At 58.1% G+C, this 19,328-nt stretch overlaps 2 protein-coding genes across 2 annotated transcripts in view; one reads left to right on the top strand and one right to left on the bottom strand.

Moving 5' to 3' along the window:
* Positions 1–13,698: 13,698 nt before the first annotated feature.
* Positions 13,699–16,843, bottom strand: VOLCADRAFT_55218 (uncharacterized protein; the record flags this gene model as incomplete). Its single annotated transcript, XM_002945860.1, has 6 exons — positions 13,699–13,947; positions 14,327–14,374; positions 14,471–14,621; positions 15,080–15,285; positions 15,833–16,034; positions 16,440–16,843. The coding sequence occupies 6 exons, from the start codon at positions 16,841–16,843 to the stop codon at positions 13,699–13,701; spliced, it is 1,260 nt and encodes a 419-aa protein (XP_002945906.1).
* Positions 16,844–17,811: 968 nt separating this feature from the next.
* The window catches only part of VOLCADRAFT_115828 (uncharacterized protein), a gene marked incomplete at both ends in the record, with an annotated part of 13,339 nt that continues 11,822 nt past the window's right edge, over positions 17,812–19,328 (top strand). The window contains 4 exons of the mRNA XM_002946214.1: positions 17,812–17,859; positions 17,951–18,124; positions 18,511–18,599; positions 19,210–19,258. Coding sequence (XP_002946260.1) covers positions 17,812–17,859; positions 17,951–18,124; positions 18,511–18,599; positions 19,210–19,258 — 360 coding nt within the window. The remainder of the gene's footprint in view (positions 17,860–17,950; positions 18,125–18,510; positions 18,600–19,209; positions 19,259–19,328) is intronic.

Raw genomic sequence — 19,328 nt, 5'->3', positions numbered from 1 at the left:
AGGGGGGGGGAGTGCAGAGTGCGACGGCGGCGCAGGTGCAATGGCCGCTGTCGGCCTTGCCACTGTATAGTAGCAGCAACTGGGGTAAGCAGCAGCAGCAGCAGCAGCAGGGGCAGGGGCAGCATATCGGGGGCAGCAAAAGGAGGAAAAGAACAGGAGCAGGAGCACAGATACAGGATGGTGTGAATGGTTGGGTTTTCATCCAGGAGATCTTATATATAGATTGTGTGTGCATCTATGGGTCCAAATGGAGAGGGAGAGGGGGAGGCGCAGGTGTCGCAGGTTGTGCCCATGACTCCGCCGCACAAACACGTACAAGAACTGACGACCAGTGCATCAGATTCGAAAAGATTGCTGCCCTTTTTAATATTTTGCCGTTTGGATGTGTTCTTCACTGAATGGCGGTTTGACGACCTCGCGACCATAGGATATGCCTCCCCCCTTTTGTGTGTGTCGGTGTTTCGGCCTGCGACAGCCATCCAACAAAGTGTTTATCTTCGCAGTTACGGGAGGTAACACACGGCTTGTACGGCGGCAGACAGCCTGTCGGCCGTACAGCAGGAAAGCGAGAACACGTTTTGATTATTAGGACATATCATCACGGTGGCCGATAATAAAAAATGCGGTGCTGTGTGAATATGATGACGGGCAATACAAAATTCCTGGAGCTGGAAGAAATGTAGAACGGTGGCATGAATGTGGCTGTACAGTGAGGCATGTTGGCGAAGCGGCAAACATATTACTTACGTATATTTCATACAAGAACAAAAGGGGACGCAGGCCATTGCTGCGATGGCGACACAACGAAATTTCCGCTTAGAGGGCGATTTTCACTGGTTCGGAGAGCTAACTACTAGTATAGCTTATTCGACTACTGAGTAACTTTTTCCGCCACCACGCAAGAAAGCACGTCGACTCTCACCACGGCCTCTCTCCTCCCACCTCACTGAGCCTCTCTCACGACACAAAAAAGGGGTTTATAATCTTTTTGATTGTCGGAAAGCATTAAAAATCCGGGGACGCCGCAATCTGCGCGGGCAAATATATTCATACACGCCTCTCCTCTCCGCCAAACAATTATTCTCTCCTCCTCCCTCTCTTATCGACCAGAGACGCGCGCGCACAAAAAACACGGCGTCGGAGACACGAGGCGTACATCACTCTCTTTGCCCTCTCATCTCCTCCTCCCCCCTCAAAGGGCCTTTTGCAGCAGCAGACGAGGAGAGATGCAAAACTCCGCTGCTGCCGACCCCTCCGCGAATAGATTTGAGTGACTGCGATTAAAACGGCGCAAAACGATACGAAATACGAAGACAGGTCCGGGTCGAGTTGGGGCACTCTAGTGCATGCTTACACTGTCTCACCTCGCACAATCGCCCTTCATCACCATTACTACCATTACCACCACCACGAGCACCGTGCCAGGACTTCCCTTCCTCCCATAACATGACGACGCGCGCACTCGCCCTTCTGCCACCCTTGCGTTTGGCTCTTCCGCCACTTCACAAAACTGTGCAGTGTCATACCATCCGCCGTACACCTTCCTAGACAGACCACCGAAGGCTTCTCATGCCCTCCCGTGTTCGTGTGTATGTCCGTAACCGTGCGTTCCCTGTAGTAACGGCGACATACATACATACATATATTCACACAAGCACAAGCCGTTACCCGGCAAACCCAACCAACCCCCCACGGCGCACGCCAAGTGGCTTCCGTCCGGATGATGGCCCCCAGATGGAATGATATCAAAGGGGGGTGGAGGGGGAAAGACGAACAACCCGATGAACTGGCCGCCCCAGAGAAAATCCCTAGGGAAAGGTTCCGGCATGGGCCCCAGCCAGGAAGAAGAAAACGCCGTTAAGAACATGCGGCAGGCGGCAGCGGTAGCCGCGCGCATGGCGTTCCGAATGTCATGTATGCTAAGCAACGAGAACAACACGTACCGCCCCAACCCAACCCAACCCAACCGCATCTCCCCGCTAGCCTCGGAAAACGACGGCGTGGTACACACACACACATACACACACACACACGTACACATACAAAGACACACACACACACACACACACACAGACATGGACGCTCTCGCACGAATCCCTCCAGCTCCTACCACCAGCATCAGCACCTGCACGGAATGGATCCAAGCCCACCCAAGCTCTTTCTTCACCCAGCAGGCATTTTTGGATTTACATGCGATGAGTGCGCCTTCTAGCTAGTCGTTACAGCCAACCTGCTAGCCATGAAGGCGCCAGCCAGGCTCGTGAAGGCGGAAGCTGTGAGCGGGAATCTGAACTATGAACGACAGTTCTCCAGCAGAAGCAGGACAAAGCGGTTTCGGAGCTCCCACTTGCGGGAGGGGCCCCCGGGCCCGAAGGCGGTGCACCCCGAGGAGCAGCGGCAGCTGGTGCCGCTCCCGGTGCTGGTGACATCAACACACAGAGGGACATACATACATACATGCATTCATACATACACACATACATACATGCATTCATACACGCGCGCACATGCAAGGTCATGAAATTAAAGATGGCAAAAAACGTTTCTATTTCCTTTGTAAGCATCTTAAGACGGGAGAAGCTTCCAAAGAGGCGAAAGGTCAAAACACACAATAACAGCATGAGCATCATCATCATCATCATCATCATCATCATCAACAGCACCACGCAAAAAGAAACGACATTTTTGTCCACTATTACTCGGATGGTTTTTTAAGAATGCGGACGCAAAGCGAGTAAGCAGCTATCTGGGGCCCTACGGAGCGACCGCGCAAGAAGAGGGGCCGAAGCGGGCTGATGGCGCTTTCACGCGGTGCGGTGTGGTGTGGTGTGGCGCAAGCACAGCACCGCCCACCAGCGCCGCATGACTGGTGCACCTGCGAAACCCTGAGTCAAACAAAGTTCACAAATACACGGAAAAAACGGGAACGAAAAGTTTCAGACGTTCATACAGTACATGATTGGGCCGACAGACAGACAGACAAACAGGTATACGGCGTGCACGTCAGCTCCGCAAGCGACGGACACGCACGCACAGACAGACAGATTGACTTGTTAACAGGCCGACAGACAGGCAAACAGGACGCTGGACTACTGAACAAAATAGGACGGGCAACGCGACACCGACAGCAGAGTGATGACACACATACATACATACATACACACATACACGGCACATTGAGGGCCATCTTAGGAACACAGTGTACACCGTCCATGCAGCCCCGATTTCCATCATTCTTAGCGCACCCACCAGTTCTGGCAATAAGAACATATTCTCTTTTTTAGCAATGACGGCTTATGGAAGAAGCTGCCAAGCTCCTAAGGACAATAGGGCGCGGGATAATGCTGTTGACATTCTTAAACTCCAAAAACGCGCTTTCCTCTTATCACCCAATTCTAATGGCACAGGGGGAGAAAGGGAAGGACTGCGAAGCGAAAAAACAGGAAAGCACATGATTGCGGATATGAGCTCATAGGGGGAGAGTAGCGAGTGTGTGGGGGGGGGGTGGAGCGCTGCACGGCTGCAGCAGGTAAGAAAGAAAGAAAGAAAGCTTCAAGAAGAGCCCCCGCCTCCCTCCCCCTTCGTTCCCCCCTCCCTACCCCCCCCCCTAGACACATACCCCTTAGGCCGGCATCAAAATGGAGTATGCATGCATGTATGTATGTATGTTTGTATGTCAGTGACTTGATATCGCTTCAATGGGGAAGGGAAAAGGTCGACTTTTGAAGACATCTTAAAGATCGTAAGGAGGGGAGTGATGAAGGAAAACACACGCAAACACAAGCTATAACCTAACACACATAATTCAACACCACAATGGTGACATCCACCCCTCGCCCTACATCTGCTGGCCTCTGCCTTTGCGCCAGCTGAACCTAACTGACTAACTAACTAGGGCCTAAAACTGATCCACTGACATTTGACTACAGGACATACAGACACTACATACAGACAAACGGACGAATTGAGCCCAATTGGGTTCTACAACAACGACAGCACCATGCACACACCTCACATGCTAATCCTCTCCTACACAGACAGACAGACAGACAGACAGACAGACGCACACGGGCATGCATACCCCTGCTGCAGCTGTCCCGGCTGCTGTGTGCTCCTCCACCACCACCACCACCACCACCACCACCCTACTCGGAAATAGTTCGCAGCGCTACCCCCCTCCCCTTCCCCAGCACACTCCCTCACGCACTCCACCTCAATACCCCGCAACCCCCCACCCCACCCACCACACGCAGCAGGACAGCGCAGCAACCGCCATAAGCCCCACCACACAGCCTACACATTACTTCACCACCACCCACCACCCCCATCACCTCGCAGCCCCACCCTTCCATCTCCCCCTCTCTTCCTCTCTCCCTCTCCCTCAACCTCTTTTTTCTCGTCTTTCTCCGCGCTTGTGCCCCCTCCTTAATAACGACACGGCCATACACAGACACGCACAAGAAGAACACCTAGATGCGGCGGCACCTTAACAACATCATCATCAAACCTTATTACCTTATTAATTAATTAAGAGGGGGCTCAAAGAATCTCCCGCCCAGGGGGAAGGGCGGCGCCGCCAACCTCCGGCACATGCAGGCCCGGACCCCCTCCCCTCCTCCTGCCCTCGCCGCCCAGCCAGCCTCGGAGGGGGAAATCTACCCCCGGACCGCTAATGTACTGCAGCTCCCCAGCACGACGTAATTGTAGGGCCGAGAGGAGACAGAGGCAAACCGATGGTGGGTTTTGCTCAGGCGGGAACCCTCCTCGGCGGTTGCCGCCTCAGGACACCCTCACCCATCATCACCACCACCACCACCACCACCACCACCCCCACCCCCACCCCCACCCCCACCCACACCCACACAGACATGCGTTTTCAGCATTATTAAGAATATAGGTATATATAAGTCTTTAGGTATATTTCCCATTCAATCAATACCTCGCCACCGCACAACGCGCCAAACGCCATTAGCAGCAGTAGCAGCAGCCACGTGAGATGCGCTCTTCATCCGCATACCGACCAGAGCAATGGCGACCAGAGCTTCTTGAAGGTGCTGCTGCCGCTGTTGCTGCAGTTCAACACATACACATACACATAAGCACCGCGGCCACCACAGACGTACCGCCACTCGAAATTGAAACGGAAGCCCGCAGCGCCAACAGCCCGTTATTAGTACGATGGTGGCGGCGGCGGTCGGGGCAGCGGCAGCGGCAACGGCGGCAGTCGACGCGGCGACCCTCGCTCTACCTTTCCTTCCGCTGCCGCCGCCGCCGCCACTGCCGCCACATCACATCACGTACGGAACTCCCCCGTACAACCCACACAGTGAGTAGTCCCAGTCACAAAAACGTCGGCGAGGTCTGTCAAACCAGAGCGTCTCGTGCTGCGTCACCATCACCACCACCCGCCACCGCCGCCGCCGCCGCCGCCTCTGACTGATCCCACTTCACTGTACGGATCCTTCGCGCCCAAAGGGGCTCATCACCCGAGGGCTGCGTCATCACACCCCCCGCCAGCGCTACTCGCGTACAGCAGACAGCACCGCCGCCAACACCGGGGCGGTTACCTGGGGTGACCGCGGCGGCGGCGGCGCCGCCGTCAGGCGGCCTCGCCACCGCAGGGGCGGCGCCGCTGCCGCTCGCGACCAAGGCTGCCTTGGCGTCCCGAGGCACCAGGTCACCTCTTTGCTGCTGCTGCTGCTGCTGCTGTTGGGGACCACTGAGACCAGGACCTGTACCACACGCCCCCACCGCTGCTGCCGCCGCCGCAGCAGCGGCGGAGGCGTCACGACTGCCGCTGCCGCCGCCGCCGCTGCCCTTTGCCAGGCGAAGCGCTGTCGCTAACAGCGACTTGGCCTTCTTAAACTTTTCCGCTGCGCGGTGGAGGTCGGAGCTGGAACGGCGGGTGATGTGCAACGTGTCTGGGCGGGGGAACTGCAAATGATAGCCGCCGCCGCCACCGCCGCCGCCGCCGCCGGCGGTGCAGGGAGGAGGGTGAGATGCCGCAGGTGAAAGGTTTTTGGGAGGGCCGCCGCCCGCTGGACGCTGAGCTGCCGCCGCCGCCGCTGGACTGGCGGCGGTGGCGGCAGCGCTCACGCCGTCACATAGGCCGAGTGCGCCGCTGGCCAGCGGTTGGTACTTCAAGTCTAGCCCTGAAACCCTGGCGGCGGCTGTAGCGGGGGGAGACGCCAGAACGCTGCGGCCCTTCTCCGGCGGCGCCGCCGCCACTACTGCCGCAGCATCACCTGGCAATGCATCCGCAGTTGCGGCGGCGGCGGCGGCGGCCAGGGGTGCAAGGCGTGGGGGGGTGGGCAGAGGCAGGGTTGGTCCTCGACGCGCAGCAGCAGCACCGCTGCCGCCTGGCGCGTCTCGACGGCCAAGATCCAGATCCGCGTCGTACTCGCCGTGACTTGGATCGTGCGACTCCAAAGCGGTATGTTTAAAGGTAAACTCTGGTAAACCTTGGCCGTTGCCGATGTTGCTCCCAGCGCCTTCGCCGCCGGGGACAGTTGGCAAGTTGGCACTCCAGGGCGAAGGCCGCATGTCGCCGCCGCCGCCACCGCAATAGCCGTCCTGCTCGCCGTACTCTGATTCGTACTGCTCCGGAACCGACACGCACGCAAAGGGCGACAGAGCGCTGAGACCCCCTAGCGGCCAAAACGTCGGCGTCACCGCCACTTCCTCCGCTGCCGCCGCTACTGCTGCTGCTCCATTACCGCTAAAACTCTTCTTCTCCTGCTCCTGCTGCAGCAGCGGCGGCATCGCCGCCGCCGCTGCTGCTGCCGCTGTCAGTTCTCCTTCTCCTTGCCGTCCTATCACCAGATGACCCACGGGTCGCACCGCCGCCAGCGCCACGCCGGCATCCGCCATCGTCACCACCTCCGGAAGGATAGGAAAGCTAAGCTCCGAGGGATCGCCCCGACGCGCGAGCAACCCACAGCTTCCCGCCTCCGCCTGCGCTGCCGTCAACGCCGCTTCCGCCGCCATCGGCGCTAGCCGCGTCACGCCGTTGCCGCCTCCGCCTTCACGCTTGGTGGCATCCTCATCCTCATCCGCCACCTCCTCGTATTGGACAATGCTCCCCGTCACCACCACTGCGCCGCCGCTGCCGCCACCACTACCGTCACCACTGCTGCTGCCGTCGCCGCCGGTGCCGTTGCTGCTGCCGTCCTCGACGTCCAACGACGGCGCTTCCACGCGGTCCGTGCTCCGTGTCAAAGTCTGACCCATCAAACGGCCCAAACTGTCCGAGCCGATGATCGACAAGATGCCTTCGGATCGGGGGTCAAGCTCGCTGACGTCACCGTCGCCGTCGGCGTCGGCAGCGCCGTCAGCATCGGCATCGGTGGCGGCGGGGGCACCTACGCCTTTTCGCGACGGCGCAATATTGCTGATCGACGCGACCTCAGCTGCACCGCCCATGACTGCATCCTCGGGTTCACCGCCGCCACCGCCGCCGCCGCCGTGATCCGCAGTAGAGGTGTTGTTGGTGGCGGTGCCGCCGACGGCCCCAATATCTGCAGAAGTGGTGGTGGCGGTGGTGGCTGGTGGTGGCTGCATGGAGGTGATGAAGGCCGAGGAGGCGGCGACACGCGAGGTGGTGGAGGGCCCTCGGGGGACCATGTCGCGGTCCGCTGGCACCTGGAAACAAATACCAAAGTTCAGGTCAGCTTAGCAAAATATTGCTTGACTTAATGTTGGCCCACCACCACCACCACCACCATCACTACGTACACACACACAACAGGTAACAATAGCCTAACAAAGCACAAACACTACCTTACGAACAAGCGCATGCACATCCCCACATCCCCATCCTCATGTACGAACATGTACAGACGCACAGGGGCAGATACGCAACTAAAGCTTAATTAACAGGGAGACACACACACCCGTAAACCCGTACATCCGTACATGCGAGGGAGGGTAGGCAAGCTACGCCCCACAACGGCGACAAGCGATCAGCAGCATTAAACTCCTTGCCGCGATCCCCATCTCAGCCCGCTATACTTACAAACAAACAAACAAACAAACAAACATACATGCATACATACACAGCCTACCCACCATCTCTGTCTTCAAGTGCTCTTCTTGTGGCTCCCCCTCCTCTTGTTCCTCGAGTTGTTGCTGCTGCTGCTGCTGCTTTCGCTGATGTTGTTGCTTTTGTTGTGGATGTTGATGTTGCATTTCCTCGCACCTCATGAGCCTCTGAAGCTCCCCGAGCTGTGCGGGTGCCCATTTCGAGAGCATCGCCCCCTTGGTGCGCCAGGGCGGTAGGGGCCGCTTGGCGGCCTTGAACACCGCCGCCACCTCGCGAGCCATGATGTCCACCACCGCATCCAACCGCCGCATAGGGCCCACAAACACCACCGGCAGAGCCTGTTGTGCGGCAGAACAAGCAGGAAGCGGGGCCTGGAGGTGAATACCAGACATGTATGTACGTATGTATGTATGTATGCATGCATGTATGTATGTATGTGGCGCGCATGCAGCACTCTCCAACACCAAGCGAGCCCCCCACAACCGCCACCCGCCACCCAGCAGCAGTAGCAGCTACATCCCCCCTTACCAGCAGCAGTAGTTGATACGCCTGGGTGGGGCTGGCAATGAGGAACTGCTCCCGGAAGCGAACCTCCACCACCAGCGGCTCACTCAGCTGCTCCTCCCCCACCACCGACGGATGCTGAGGCGGCTGATGCTGATGCTCCTGCCCGCCAGCGGCGGCGGTGCCGGACGCCACGCCGCCGCCGACCAAATCCTGCACCGTCTCCCCCGTCTGCCTCGCGGCTCCCAGACGCCCCCACGCGGTCTCCCCCGCTGGGTCGCCGTTGCGGAGGGATGTCCGAATGTCTCCGGAGAAGTGTCCGGATGGTGGTGCTGGTGGGGGCGGTGGGGCTGATAGCGGCTGCTGCTGGGCCCTGCCCATGCAAACTAGGAAGCGGTGTTTGAGGGTTCGTAGGCATGAGCGGGCGTCCTTGCTGAGTCGCGTGCCGTCCAGGATCTGCATCAGGAAGCCCGCGGATTGAAGCTCCGAAGCCAGGGCCTCAATCTCGCCGGGTGGAGGACCCCCGGGAGCAACGCCGGTGGAGGTGGAGGTGGAGCCGGAAGAGGGTTGCTGTTGTTGTTGATGATGTGCCGGCGGCTGCTTGGAGATGCGCGCGGTTCTGAAAACCCGGAGGCGCTTGGCAAGCTGCAGCGGACAGGCAGGAAGGACAGACAGACGGACTGACGGATGGGGAGCTGCTGCGACGTCCATCAATGGCGTTTACCAAGTGGGTCGTGGACGGGCAAATGTGCAAGTGGGTGAAGCAGTTGGGCACATCGCTGCACCGGTCAAACGATGCTTTGGGGAGCCCGTGTGCATACATACATACATACATACATACATACATACATACATACATACATACATACATAGACAGACAGACAGACAGACAAGTATACATGGCAAGCACGCGTACGCTAGGAAGGGGACCAGCGAGGTCCACAACACCCCCTTAGGAAGGGGGGCACTAAGGGCCAATAGTGGGCCATACCCAGCCACTGTGCGTGGGTGTGGGCATCGCATGTACTGCCCGTACGGTCCCATGCCGTGCTGTACTGCATGCAGCAACCCTTCTCACCTCCATCTCCAACTCGCTTGCGGGTTTGCAGAGCTCCGCTACACGCTCTCCCGCAGGTGGGAGAGCCAGCAGCTCTGAATGACTGACTGCTGATGGATGGGTCGCAGCGGTGGTGCCGCTGCCACTGCCGCCATTGCGCCGCGCCCATGAAACTTGAAGGTCGCTTGCGCTGCGATCCAAGCAACCGCTACCGCCCTTCAACACTGCAGCCCCGGAAGTTGCAATTGCAGCAACAGCCACAGTCGGGAGTGCTCCGGGGTCCTTTTGAGAAACGAGTGATTTGGGTTCTCGGAGCTTTTGAAGTGCCGCCGCCGCCGGCGTGGCCGGGGCCAGCGGGCGCAGGGGAATAGGGGGCCCGGCCGCTGCGCAGCGACGGGAGATGCCGCCATTGGACTGACGGTCCTGTGGAGTCGACGCGCAACTGCCGCCCAGCTCCAAGTCAAACACAGGGCTGAAGGTTGCGACGGTGGTGGTGGGACTTCGCGGGTCCACTATGGACGGCGATGTCGCAACCCTTGCCTGCACAATGGAACCAGCGCACAAGTGTATGGAATGCTTTCTTATGGCAATTCCAGGTTGAAGGTTCCTGCCAGATCTGGCGATTGCGCCATGTGACTTCTCGCGAGCAGCGTCTAGCACATTCGCACAACGCCGTGCAAGCATGGTTGCTGAACGCTTAGGCGAGTTCCTCAGGATTTTGCTAACAATAAGACGTGTCACATTTTGCTGCATTCCATTGACAACAGCATCAGCGAGGAGCCAGAAGCGTAACTTGAGCCCAGGCAAGTCGCGACTGCCAGCGGCTGCTTACCTCGACATCCGGCTGGTACAAATCTAGCTCGCTTGTAGATCCCGATGCAATTTCCACAGCTCGCGCTGGGAGGCTAAGTGCCCTCCGGCTAAGAGTCGCAGCCATGAACGTTGAACCAGGAAGCAGCCACAGACACGCCTTCTGTTTGGCCCAAGGCTTGCGTTGTTCACCAGGTACATACAGGGCGGCTTAGTTGAAGCAAAGCGTCACCATTCTTCTTTACAGTGTGTAAACTCTAAGCTCAGATACGTTGTCGTTGGGTACAATGCATTCTGTGTCATCCTATCATCCTAATCATAAGAAAGGTAATCCCATTATGATATACGGCACCTGGCGTCAGAAAGAAACCGGCGTTCTTCCGTACAAGCACCGTGACAAAGACTCTTGAAATACCGTTAAAACCCAGACAGCCTATGACCAGACCACCAAGTGTTTCTTTCACCTTTACCTCTGATGATCCAGCACTCATAATCGATGGCTTCATAACTGTCCTCGCGCCAGGAAATCTGAAGGAAACGGCCCGCCGCCAACTACCTAAGGCGATACGAACATGGGTGTTTAGTGCAATTGAGCAAAGGTTTTGGGGAAAGCTAAAGAGGAAGACGCATGCACAAACATCTTTGCTCATATGCGCTGCTAAGTTTCGCATGGCAGTCTCCCTCCACCATTCTGGCTCCCTGATCCAATCGTGCGCAGTCCTGAGTTTGAGCGCTCTCATAGACGACAACACAGGGCAACCAGTCTTAGTGCATATAAGAACGCAACAAACTTCTCCATGTAACGATAGATTAGCCAAACATAACAACCGTTGCATATCGACCAGGGCGTCCTCTGTAACCCATATCGAACGGAAGCGAGCAGAAGATATGCCATGGTTATAGCAAACAGTCGTTGATGCCTACACATCAACCCGTTTAACAAACTGATGAAAACATGCCTCCCCATGAGCTGTGATCTCACACTTCGTGACGCAGGGTAATGCGTCCAGCCATGGGCAGATAAAAGGGGAGGGGGGAACCTGAGGACCGTTGCGAACTGGTAGCCCAGTACATATACGTCAGGAGTACGGAGCCAAGCTCGAGGGGCCCTAAATATTAACATGCAGGGTGATGAACAAGTTCTTGGACTCCTTGCTGCTGCTGGCTGCTGCCCCGACCTCCACCTTACCTGTAAATCCTTTAGCTCGGCACCCTCGCATTAATTTTCACCGATACACACGTGCATTACCCTATTATTACTAGGTTAGGGTTACTAGGAAGGGTTACGATCAGCCGCCTCTTGTCTGGAGCCATGTATAGTGTTGTACTGCCGAGTTGCCGTTCACCCTTTTTGCATCTCATTATGCTGCTGCTTCTCTCCCTCCCTCTGTCCGGCCCAGGCCCCTATACAGACGGAATAGGTCGGGCCCGCCGGGCCCGCATAATGGAAAATCGTGCGCAGGGGTTACCACCCCTACCCCCGTTAGCTATCACTCACCACCGCTCTCCCCCCAGTCCCCCGGGGAGGCCCCCACCAGGATCGTTGATGTAACCGCAGTTGCTGGCGCGATCACCAGCCTCCTTTTGAGCAACCACATACACACTAACCTATACACGGAGGCGTGAAGGTAGGTAGCTTGTAGAGCTCTTCCGCGTAGCAGGGGTGTCAAATCAAGTCCCTGCGCAATTCCTTTACCTTAACTGCTCCTCAGGCCACACACAAGTCACCTCATGCACGCGCGGTCGGTGCAGTCGGTCCTTGGGCAAACAAACAGAGGCGACGCATCATCATCATCATCATCATCACCTCTAGCGTTGGTAATGGCGAGGGTAATGGGGAGGGGTCCTGCACGGCATGCCCCCGCCCGCCTGCCGGCGGCAGGTTCTACACATTCTATTCAAGTAACGGTCCTGAGATGGCTGTGGCTCCACGTCCCTTGAAACCCAAGCAACACAGTACGGCAGTACGGCAAATAACAGTAGTAATCGCAGCCCGTAAAAGCCAGTAGTAAGGGGAACAATGTTATGCGAAACAATGCATAAGTGCATGTGCAGTGCAACGTGGCACAGTACTTTGGTGGTTTGATTTCGTGTGTCGATGTGAAGAGGCGTCCTCGTTACGAAGTGGACGAGGAACCGGAAAGGCGAGAGGAGTTGGGCAGTGTCGGCCGCCGCCGTGCGCTGGCCAGGCCGGCCAAGGCATGAAAAAACAAAACAGAGCAACCTCCCCTCCCCCACGAAACACAAGCTCACCCAAACCATGGCCCCCACCACCGTAGGCACAGCCATTAGCACCGGCACCACCACCGGGAGCTCTCTTGACCATGTCTGCAGCCCCCAGGCCATGGACAGCAGCACCCGCTTCTGGCCCTCTCCCCTCTCCCGCGCCACGACCTCCTCCCCTCACCCCCTACAACACCGGGCAGGCCGACCCACATTCCAACCAAGGCCCCCCCCCCCTTAAGCCCGCACAAGCACCTAGTAGACACCTCGCGCCACCCCGGCAATCTCGATTCCAACCCTACCCAGGCCATCATCAACACTTCCCCCTTTTGCGTGGGGAGGGGGGGAGAATCCACCAAGAGAGGGGGCTGCCGATTGAAGGGGACGGGGGGAGGGACATATGCAAGGAGGAGGGGGGGAGAGAGGTGCAAACGGAACCCGGGGCGGCCGAATCCCCACGGGGGAGAGGAAAGTGGTTTGGAAAGGAAGGCGGGAAAGTGGTTTGGAAAGCAGAAAGACCCTTCCCCCCCACACGGCATGCAGTGACTGAAAACGGCGACTCCAAGGCGAGGTCCGGTCAATCCTCGACTGATATTGTTGATAGTGGTGTGGGCGGGGTCGGGGCCGGGCGGGTAGGGAAAGGAAGGGAAACGCACCTCCCTCTCCTCCTCACCTCTCCATAACCAGCGTATGCGTTTGTGTGCCACCTCACCAACACTAACGGATGTCGTCTTCCTTCCGGATTACCCCCCGTTAGGGCGCCCTGGTCGTTACTCTCTATCGGGCCCTTAGACCCGTTCAGCTCTGGTGCTTCCGCCTCCCTCCTCCTCCTCCTCCTCCTCCTCCTCGACTGTCAACGCCCACCAGCAAAAACGAGAAGACAGATGAAAAGAAGAAGAAGTAGTAGAGGAGTTGAGAGCACACCACACACACGCATCCCCTCGCCCAATTACAACCATTACAACCACAACCATGAGCTCACTTCCTCCCCCCCCAGCCTTCCTCCTGTCCTCATCCTTCCTCATGCTGCTGCCGCTGCTGTTGGATACCCCCCCTCCCCGCCTCAATCTGCCTCCAGCCCCAAGCGATGTAGCGCCAGGCCGTTACGCGCCCGCGCGTCCCTTGCCCAGCGGCCCATGCGCGGCTCCTGGCCCACCGCGGCCACGAGGAACCGGCCGCTGCGGGCAATGGCCAGCCCGTTCACGAAGCCCCGCTGCGGCAGTGCGCCGATGCAGGCCAGGCCCCCCGCCCCCCCCGTCTTGCTGGGGTTGACAGACCACAAGCGAATGGCGCCGTCGCCGGCACCGCTGGCCTGGTGGCGGCAGGCAGGGGAACACGGTAAGGGTGGTGTTGGTGTTGGTGGTGTTGGTGGTGATAGTGGCGGTGAGGGAAAGGGCCTCCAGAGGAATTTTCTATCAACATGTAGATCAACATTGTGTGTGTAAGGGGGGTAATAAGAGGTACATGCCGATTTTCAAAAAGCATCGCCGCGGCATACCAGGGTGTTGGAGGGAGGGGGGGAAAGAGAGGAGGAGAGAATTGACAATAACGAAACCCTGGGCGGAGGGAGTGGACAGCGCGCATCCTGCCGTACCCCAACCCCCCTTCTTCCTCTCCGTCCCGAGTCCCCCTGACCCTTAACTCCACAACACTGCACAACCCAGCCAGCACCGATCCGCTCCGGAACCTACCACCAAGTCCGAATTGCGACACACTGCCACTGACGTCACCCAGCCATGCTCCGGAGACAGCGCCGCCGCCGCCGCCGCCGCAGCTGCGGCGCCGTCGGTAGACATCCCATTCGTAGACATGCCGGCTGCGGGTGCCGCGTACACCGTCCCCGCCTCCGTTCCGTGCGCCCCCCTCGCCACAAACACCGGCTTCTTCTTGAGGTGGCTCCAAAGGTGCAGTCCGCCGTCACACCCGCCAGAAACCCACTCAGTGCCCGTCACGAAGCGCACGCAGTCGAGGACGCGGTCGTGGGCTCTGTCCCGTGGGTCAGTGGGAAAGTGGCGGCGCGGCGGGAAGAAGGTTTGGGGGTGAGGGACGAGGAGGGAAAAGGGGAGGGGAGGGAAAGATATCCCCAAATCGGTTCCCCACCAGCACCATACACACACACACAGAAACACACGACTTCGGCGCCACCACTTTTCACAACCTTCCCTTCCCTTCCCACCCCCACCCACCCCACACCTTACACACCGCGTCAACTCCCAACCGCCATTTCCAGCCCATTTCGAACATCACTTGGGACACATCCTTCACATCCACCCAATGAGAGAGGGGGACACGGAGCAAAGTAGCATGCTGCACAATTTCGGTCGTAACACTCGTCCGTCCGTCCGTCCGTCCGTCTCCCTCCGCCCTATCCATCCTACAATATCTAACCGCACATTCCTCCACCCTTTCGCCACCCCTTCCTCCCCACCTCTTCCGCAACCCACCTGAATATGAGCTGGCTCTCCTCGGGCAGCTTCCACAGCCTGCACGTATGGTCGTGGCCCGCCGTGAGGAGCCGCTCCGCCCGCAGGAAGTCCAGAGCCAGGACCTCGGATTGGTGGCCGTACAACGTGTCCATGTAGGCTCTATCATCCAGACTCCACAGCTTCACGGTGCGGTCCGCGGAGCAGCTCGCCAGAGTGTGAGTGCCCTCCCTGGAGCTCAGGTGAGATGTGGGGCGAGGGGTCCGGGGTTTTGGAGCTAGAGAAGAAGCGGGGGGAGGGGGGGAAATATGTGCAGGCTAGGAGGCATACAAGAAGGAAAGATACAACCTTGCCAATGTCCTCCTTTAAAGGGATGCGGGGATCGGCGGGAAGCGGGGGGAGGGGGAAATCAAATGTGTGCTGTGGGAAGCGAAGGAACGTACCCAACGTACGGCACCACAGCAAGCCGAGTGCAAGGAAAGTGGGTTTTCACTGTTGAGGACTTTGAGAGGAGAGGAGAGGAGAGGAGAGGAGAGGAGAGGAGAGGAGAGGAGAGGAGAGGAGAGGAGAGGAGAGGAGAGGAAAGAGGAGGAGACTGGAAGTCACACATCATGGGCGCCTTTCCAGAGCTGTCCTGGGCGCCTGGCGTTCTCAATAACACGTGAACCTGAAACAAGGCTTCTATGTTTCTTACAAGGCAGCTTCACACGATAGCGGGCTCCCCAACACCGTCAACACTCCCATTTCCCAAATCCCAAATTCGCTCCCTCGCACGCACCTGAACGCCAGCCCCGTGACCAGGTCCTTGTGCCCTGGAAAGCCCTGCAGGTAGGTTCCGGAGCTCGCCTCAAACACGTGTACCTTGTGGTCCCCACCCCCCACTGCCAGGTAGCGCCCGTCGCTGCTGACAGCGACCGCCGACAGCGCGGCGCGGCTGGTAGATCGGGCCTTACGAGCCACCCACTCCGCGGGGGTGCTGGTGCTGGTGCTGGGCGGGCCGGCGGCACCGCCGCCGCCGCCGCCGCGGCGGCCGGCGGCGGGACCGTCGCCAGGCCTGATAACATTGGTTCACGTTAGACGTTAATGCGGGTGATGTTTGTGGATGACGTGGATATTGTTATTGTTATTGAGAAATGCCGATGTGCGGGAGCGGGACGACGGGCTTGCGGATGTCGGAGGGTGGGGGGGGAATCGACGGCGAGGTGCATCAGCAGCCACAGCATCAGCAGTGGTTGATATTTTGACTTGCGCGCAAAAATCCTGATTCCCCTATCCCGCCTTAACCTAACCGGTAGCGGTACATGCCGTACACCCAACCCGTTGAAGTATCAGAACTCCGAGGCTGGCTCATCCTCCAACCCCCTCCCGGCCTTACCTGTACAGGTGTGTTCGCTTCATGGTCTCCACATCCCAGCGGCAAATGCTGCCATCCTTCGATACCGTGTAGGCTGTAGCGTCATCAGCGGTGAGTGCTACTGCCGTTGCTGACAGGCGGTGGCCGCGGCTGCAGCATGGCTCGCTGTAGCCGAGGTCCCCGGGAGCCAGCACGCGTACTCGGTGCGCAAGGCGGCGTTGCAGTCGCCCGGCAGCCTGCACGGCGGCAGGGATGGGACCCGCACAGCACGCGGGTGCGTAAGTTCTTAAGCGTGTTGGTAATAATAAGTTGAAGTTCAAAAGTTGGTTTTGGTTGGATGACGGTCGTGCGACCGGCGCTGGCAGAGTTGACAGTAGGAGCGAATATGTTCGTGACGGATGAGACGATGCTGTCCAGCCGCCCCCCCCCATCCCCCCCCCGGGTTTTTACCTGCGCTACATCCTTCTGTAGTCGCTCCGCCAGTCGCTGGGCACGGGCCGCTGCGCCAAGGCTGGCGTCATCGCCGGCGTCGTCATCGTCGTCGTCATCGTCGTCGTCATCGTCGCCGCCAGTCACTCCACGCCGGTCATCCATTTCATCCTCCTCATCCTGAAGCTTTGTAAGGTACTCCTGAGCTGCAATTAGGTCAGCGGTGGTCGATCCGTGAGCATAATAATTCCCATCAATTCATAAGCCGCCGCCGCAACAAGCTTACGCCCATCCACGCAAAATACATATATTGGCCATCGAAGGAGTGTGTGAATCAAATATCCTTCCTTTCATGGTTCTCACCAAGTCGCAGTCGGAGCTGGTCCGCCGTCTCATGCTCTTCTTCATCTTCATCCTCAGGCTGTCCCGTCCTCTTGTTGTCATCGTCATCATTAAGGAAAAAAGCATCACAGTCATCCTTGTCTACAGCTCTCCGTTTTGCCCGTTTTGGTGGGGCCTGAAGGCCACGCTTTGTGGCAGACCGCTTCATACCTCCTTTCATTTTTGTAAGCATAAGGATTTCTTCTGTATGCGTCCACCACCTAAGGTTTCTTGCGCAAATGTTACGAGCTGCGAAAAAGTCGTTGTACCGGGACTGTGCAGTATATTAGTACATAGTGTGACTTTCACCGCTTCCCTTACAGCTGCCTGCAGTCAACGTCGCCGACGTGTATTCATAAATACAAAAACGGTGCTGTATCGGAATTAACATTTGAGCTGGGGTTGGGCTCCTGCCGTCAAAAGATGGCAGGGCGCCTCAAGCCTCGTGGGCAAGGCCCCAAGCAGGCATACAATAACTCCCATTTCGTATGCGTAGCATGTGTCGGCAGTCAATTTTTACTTTCAATCCATGAAAGACGTCGGTAGCTGTCAAGACATGGACTTACTCAAACACGCAAGCAGCAACATGATGCCTCACGTATGTATTCCATCAGGATGCCAGCAATGGGTCTCAAAGGTGAGACGCCGGCCGGAAATTCGACGCCAGAGGCGACATGCATCGATAGTTGCATAGAAACACCGACAGTGCTGCGTACATCCACGCGCAGACCATCGCCGTGGGCATCGACAAGTTCGCTTATATGAGCTCGCTGGCTATATATGTCTATTCCTCGATCACCTACCTACCGCTAGCCATTCTCGCCAAACACGAGGAACGTCTAGCCGCCCTCGCTTTGTCACCTTTTGACTCAAACTTGTTGGCATGTGCTATCGGCAACCAAGTGAGTACCCGCGTAAACAACAACGCCAACCGCTCCACCACGCCAGGGCTGCCGGGAGCTGTACATCCAACGGGCAAACATGTATCTACGTGAACCGCCGCACCTCCCAGCCGCCACCGCATGTCTCCAGCTCTCTCCTGTCGGAAATAGCCAAATGCTCTCACTTCAGCTCACTTACGCTTCCAAGTGTTCACCCGTCCCCTATAGCTCACATGCTCTCGTGCTCTCCGCACCTAATCGACCCTCGTCTCAATCTACCCTGCATTGGCACGTACTTTAAAATGTGACTTGCCTTGTGTTGTTTCCCGTTGCTGGGTGTGGTCATGGGACCGTTACCCGGGCAATGGGTGAAACAATAAAGTTACCGGGGGTTCGCAATGCCGCAGGAGGTCAGGATTTACGATGTGGACACAGAGTTGCCGGTCTGCAGGGCCAAATACACGGTACCGAAGGGAAAGGTCTCCGTCATGGAGTGGTAGGTGAGAGGGTGCGGCCAACACCCGCCCGCCCGCCCGGTCCACAACTGGCATTACTCATCACGCCGCGGCGATGAATGAGAGCGGGCGGGGGTCGGGGGGGAAAGACGAACCACACACGATTGAAGCTGCTGCCAGCTGCTGCTGGGTCGGGGGGGAGGCGCCAGCGGAAAGGGAGAGTCACGCACGAGGGTGGGCGGGCAGGGGAGGGTGTGTTTTTGCATACATGCACGCATGCACGCAGAGGAACACGCATGTATACATACATACGTACATACATACATACATACAATCCAGGGAGCGTTGCATCCGTCCGTCCATCCGTCCATGGGGCCCATCCATCCAGGGTTAAGGGTCATCAGACACATACAGTTTTTTTGTAGTGTTGTTGTTGTTGTTGGTGGTGGTGGTGGTGGTGGTGGTGGTGGGCTAGATGAACGCCATCTCGTGGGGCTAGGCTGGACTAGGCCCTTTGTGTGCCTCTCTCTCGCTCTTGCTCTACCCTCTAACCCGATTGATCGAGGGGATTTTGCACCGACAGAGTGTTTGCCGGTGTTTCCCCGACTGCTTCCACGCTCCCGTTATGCCCGGTGCATGTGTCCCGGGCAGGCACCAGATGCACCGAGGAGTGCTGCTGCTCGCGATCGGGCCCGCTCTGGTGGCGTGGGACTTTGCATCGGCAGCTGATGCGGCGGCAGCGGCGGCGGCAGGCCATGGCGACGGCGGCG

The sequence above is a fragment of the Volvox carteri genome (genome assembly GCF_000143455.1).
Source record: "Volvox carteri f. nagariensis unplaced genomic scaffold VOLCAscaffold_1, whole genome shotgun sequence".
In the NCBI taxonomy this organism is placed as follows: Eukaryota; Viridiplantae; Chlorophyta; class Chlorophyceae; order Chlamydomonadales; family Volvocaceae; genus Volvox; species Volvox carteri.
This window is presented reverse-complemented; position numbering and strand designations above follow the sequence as displayed.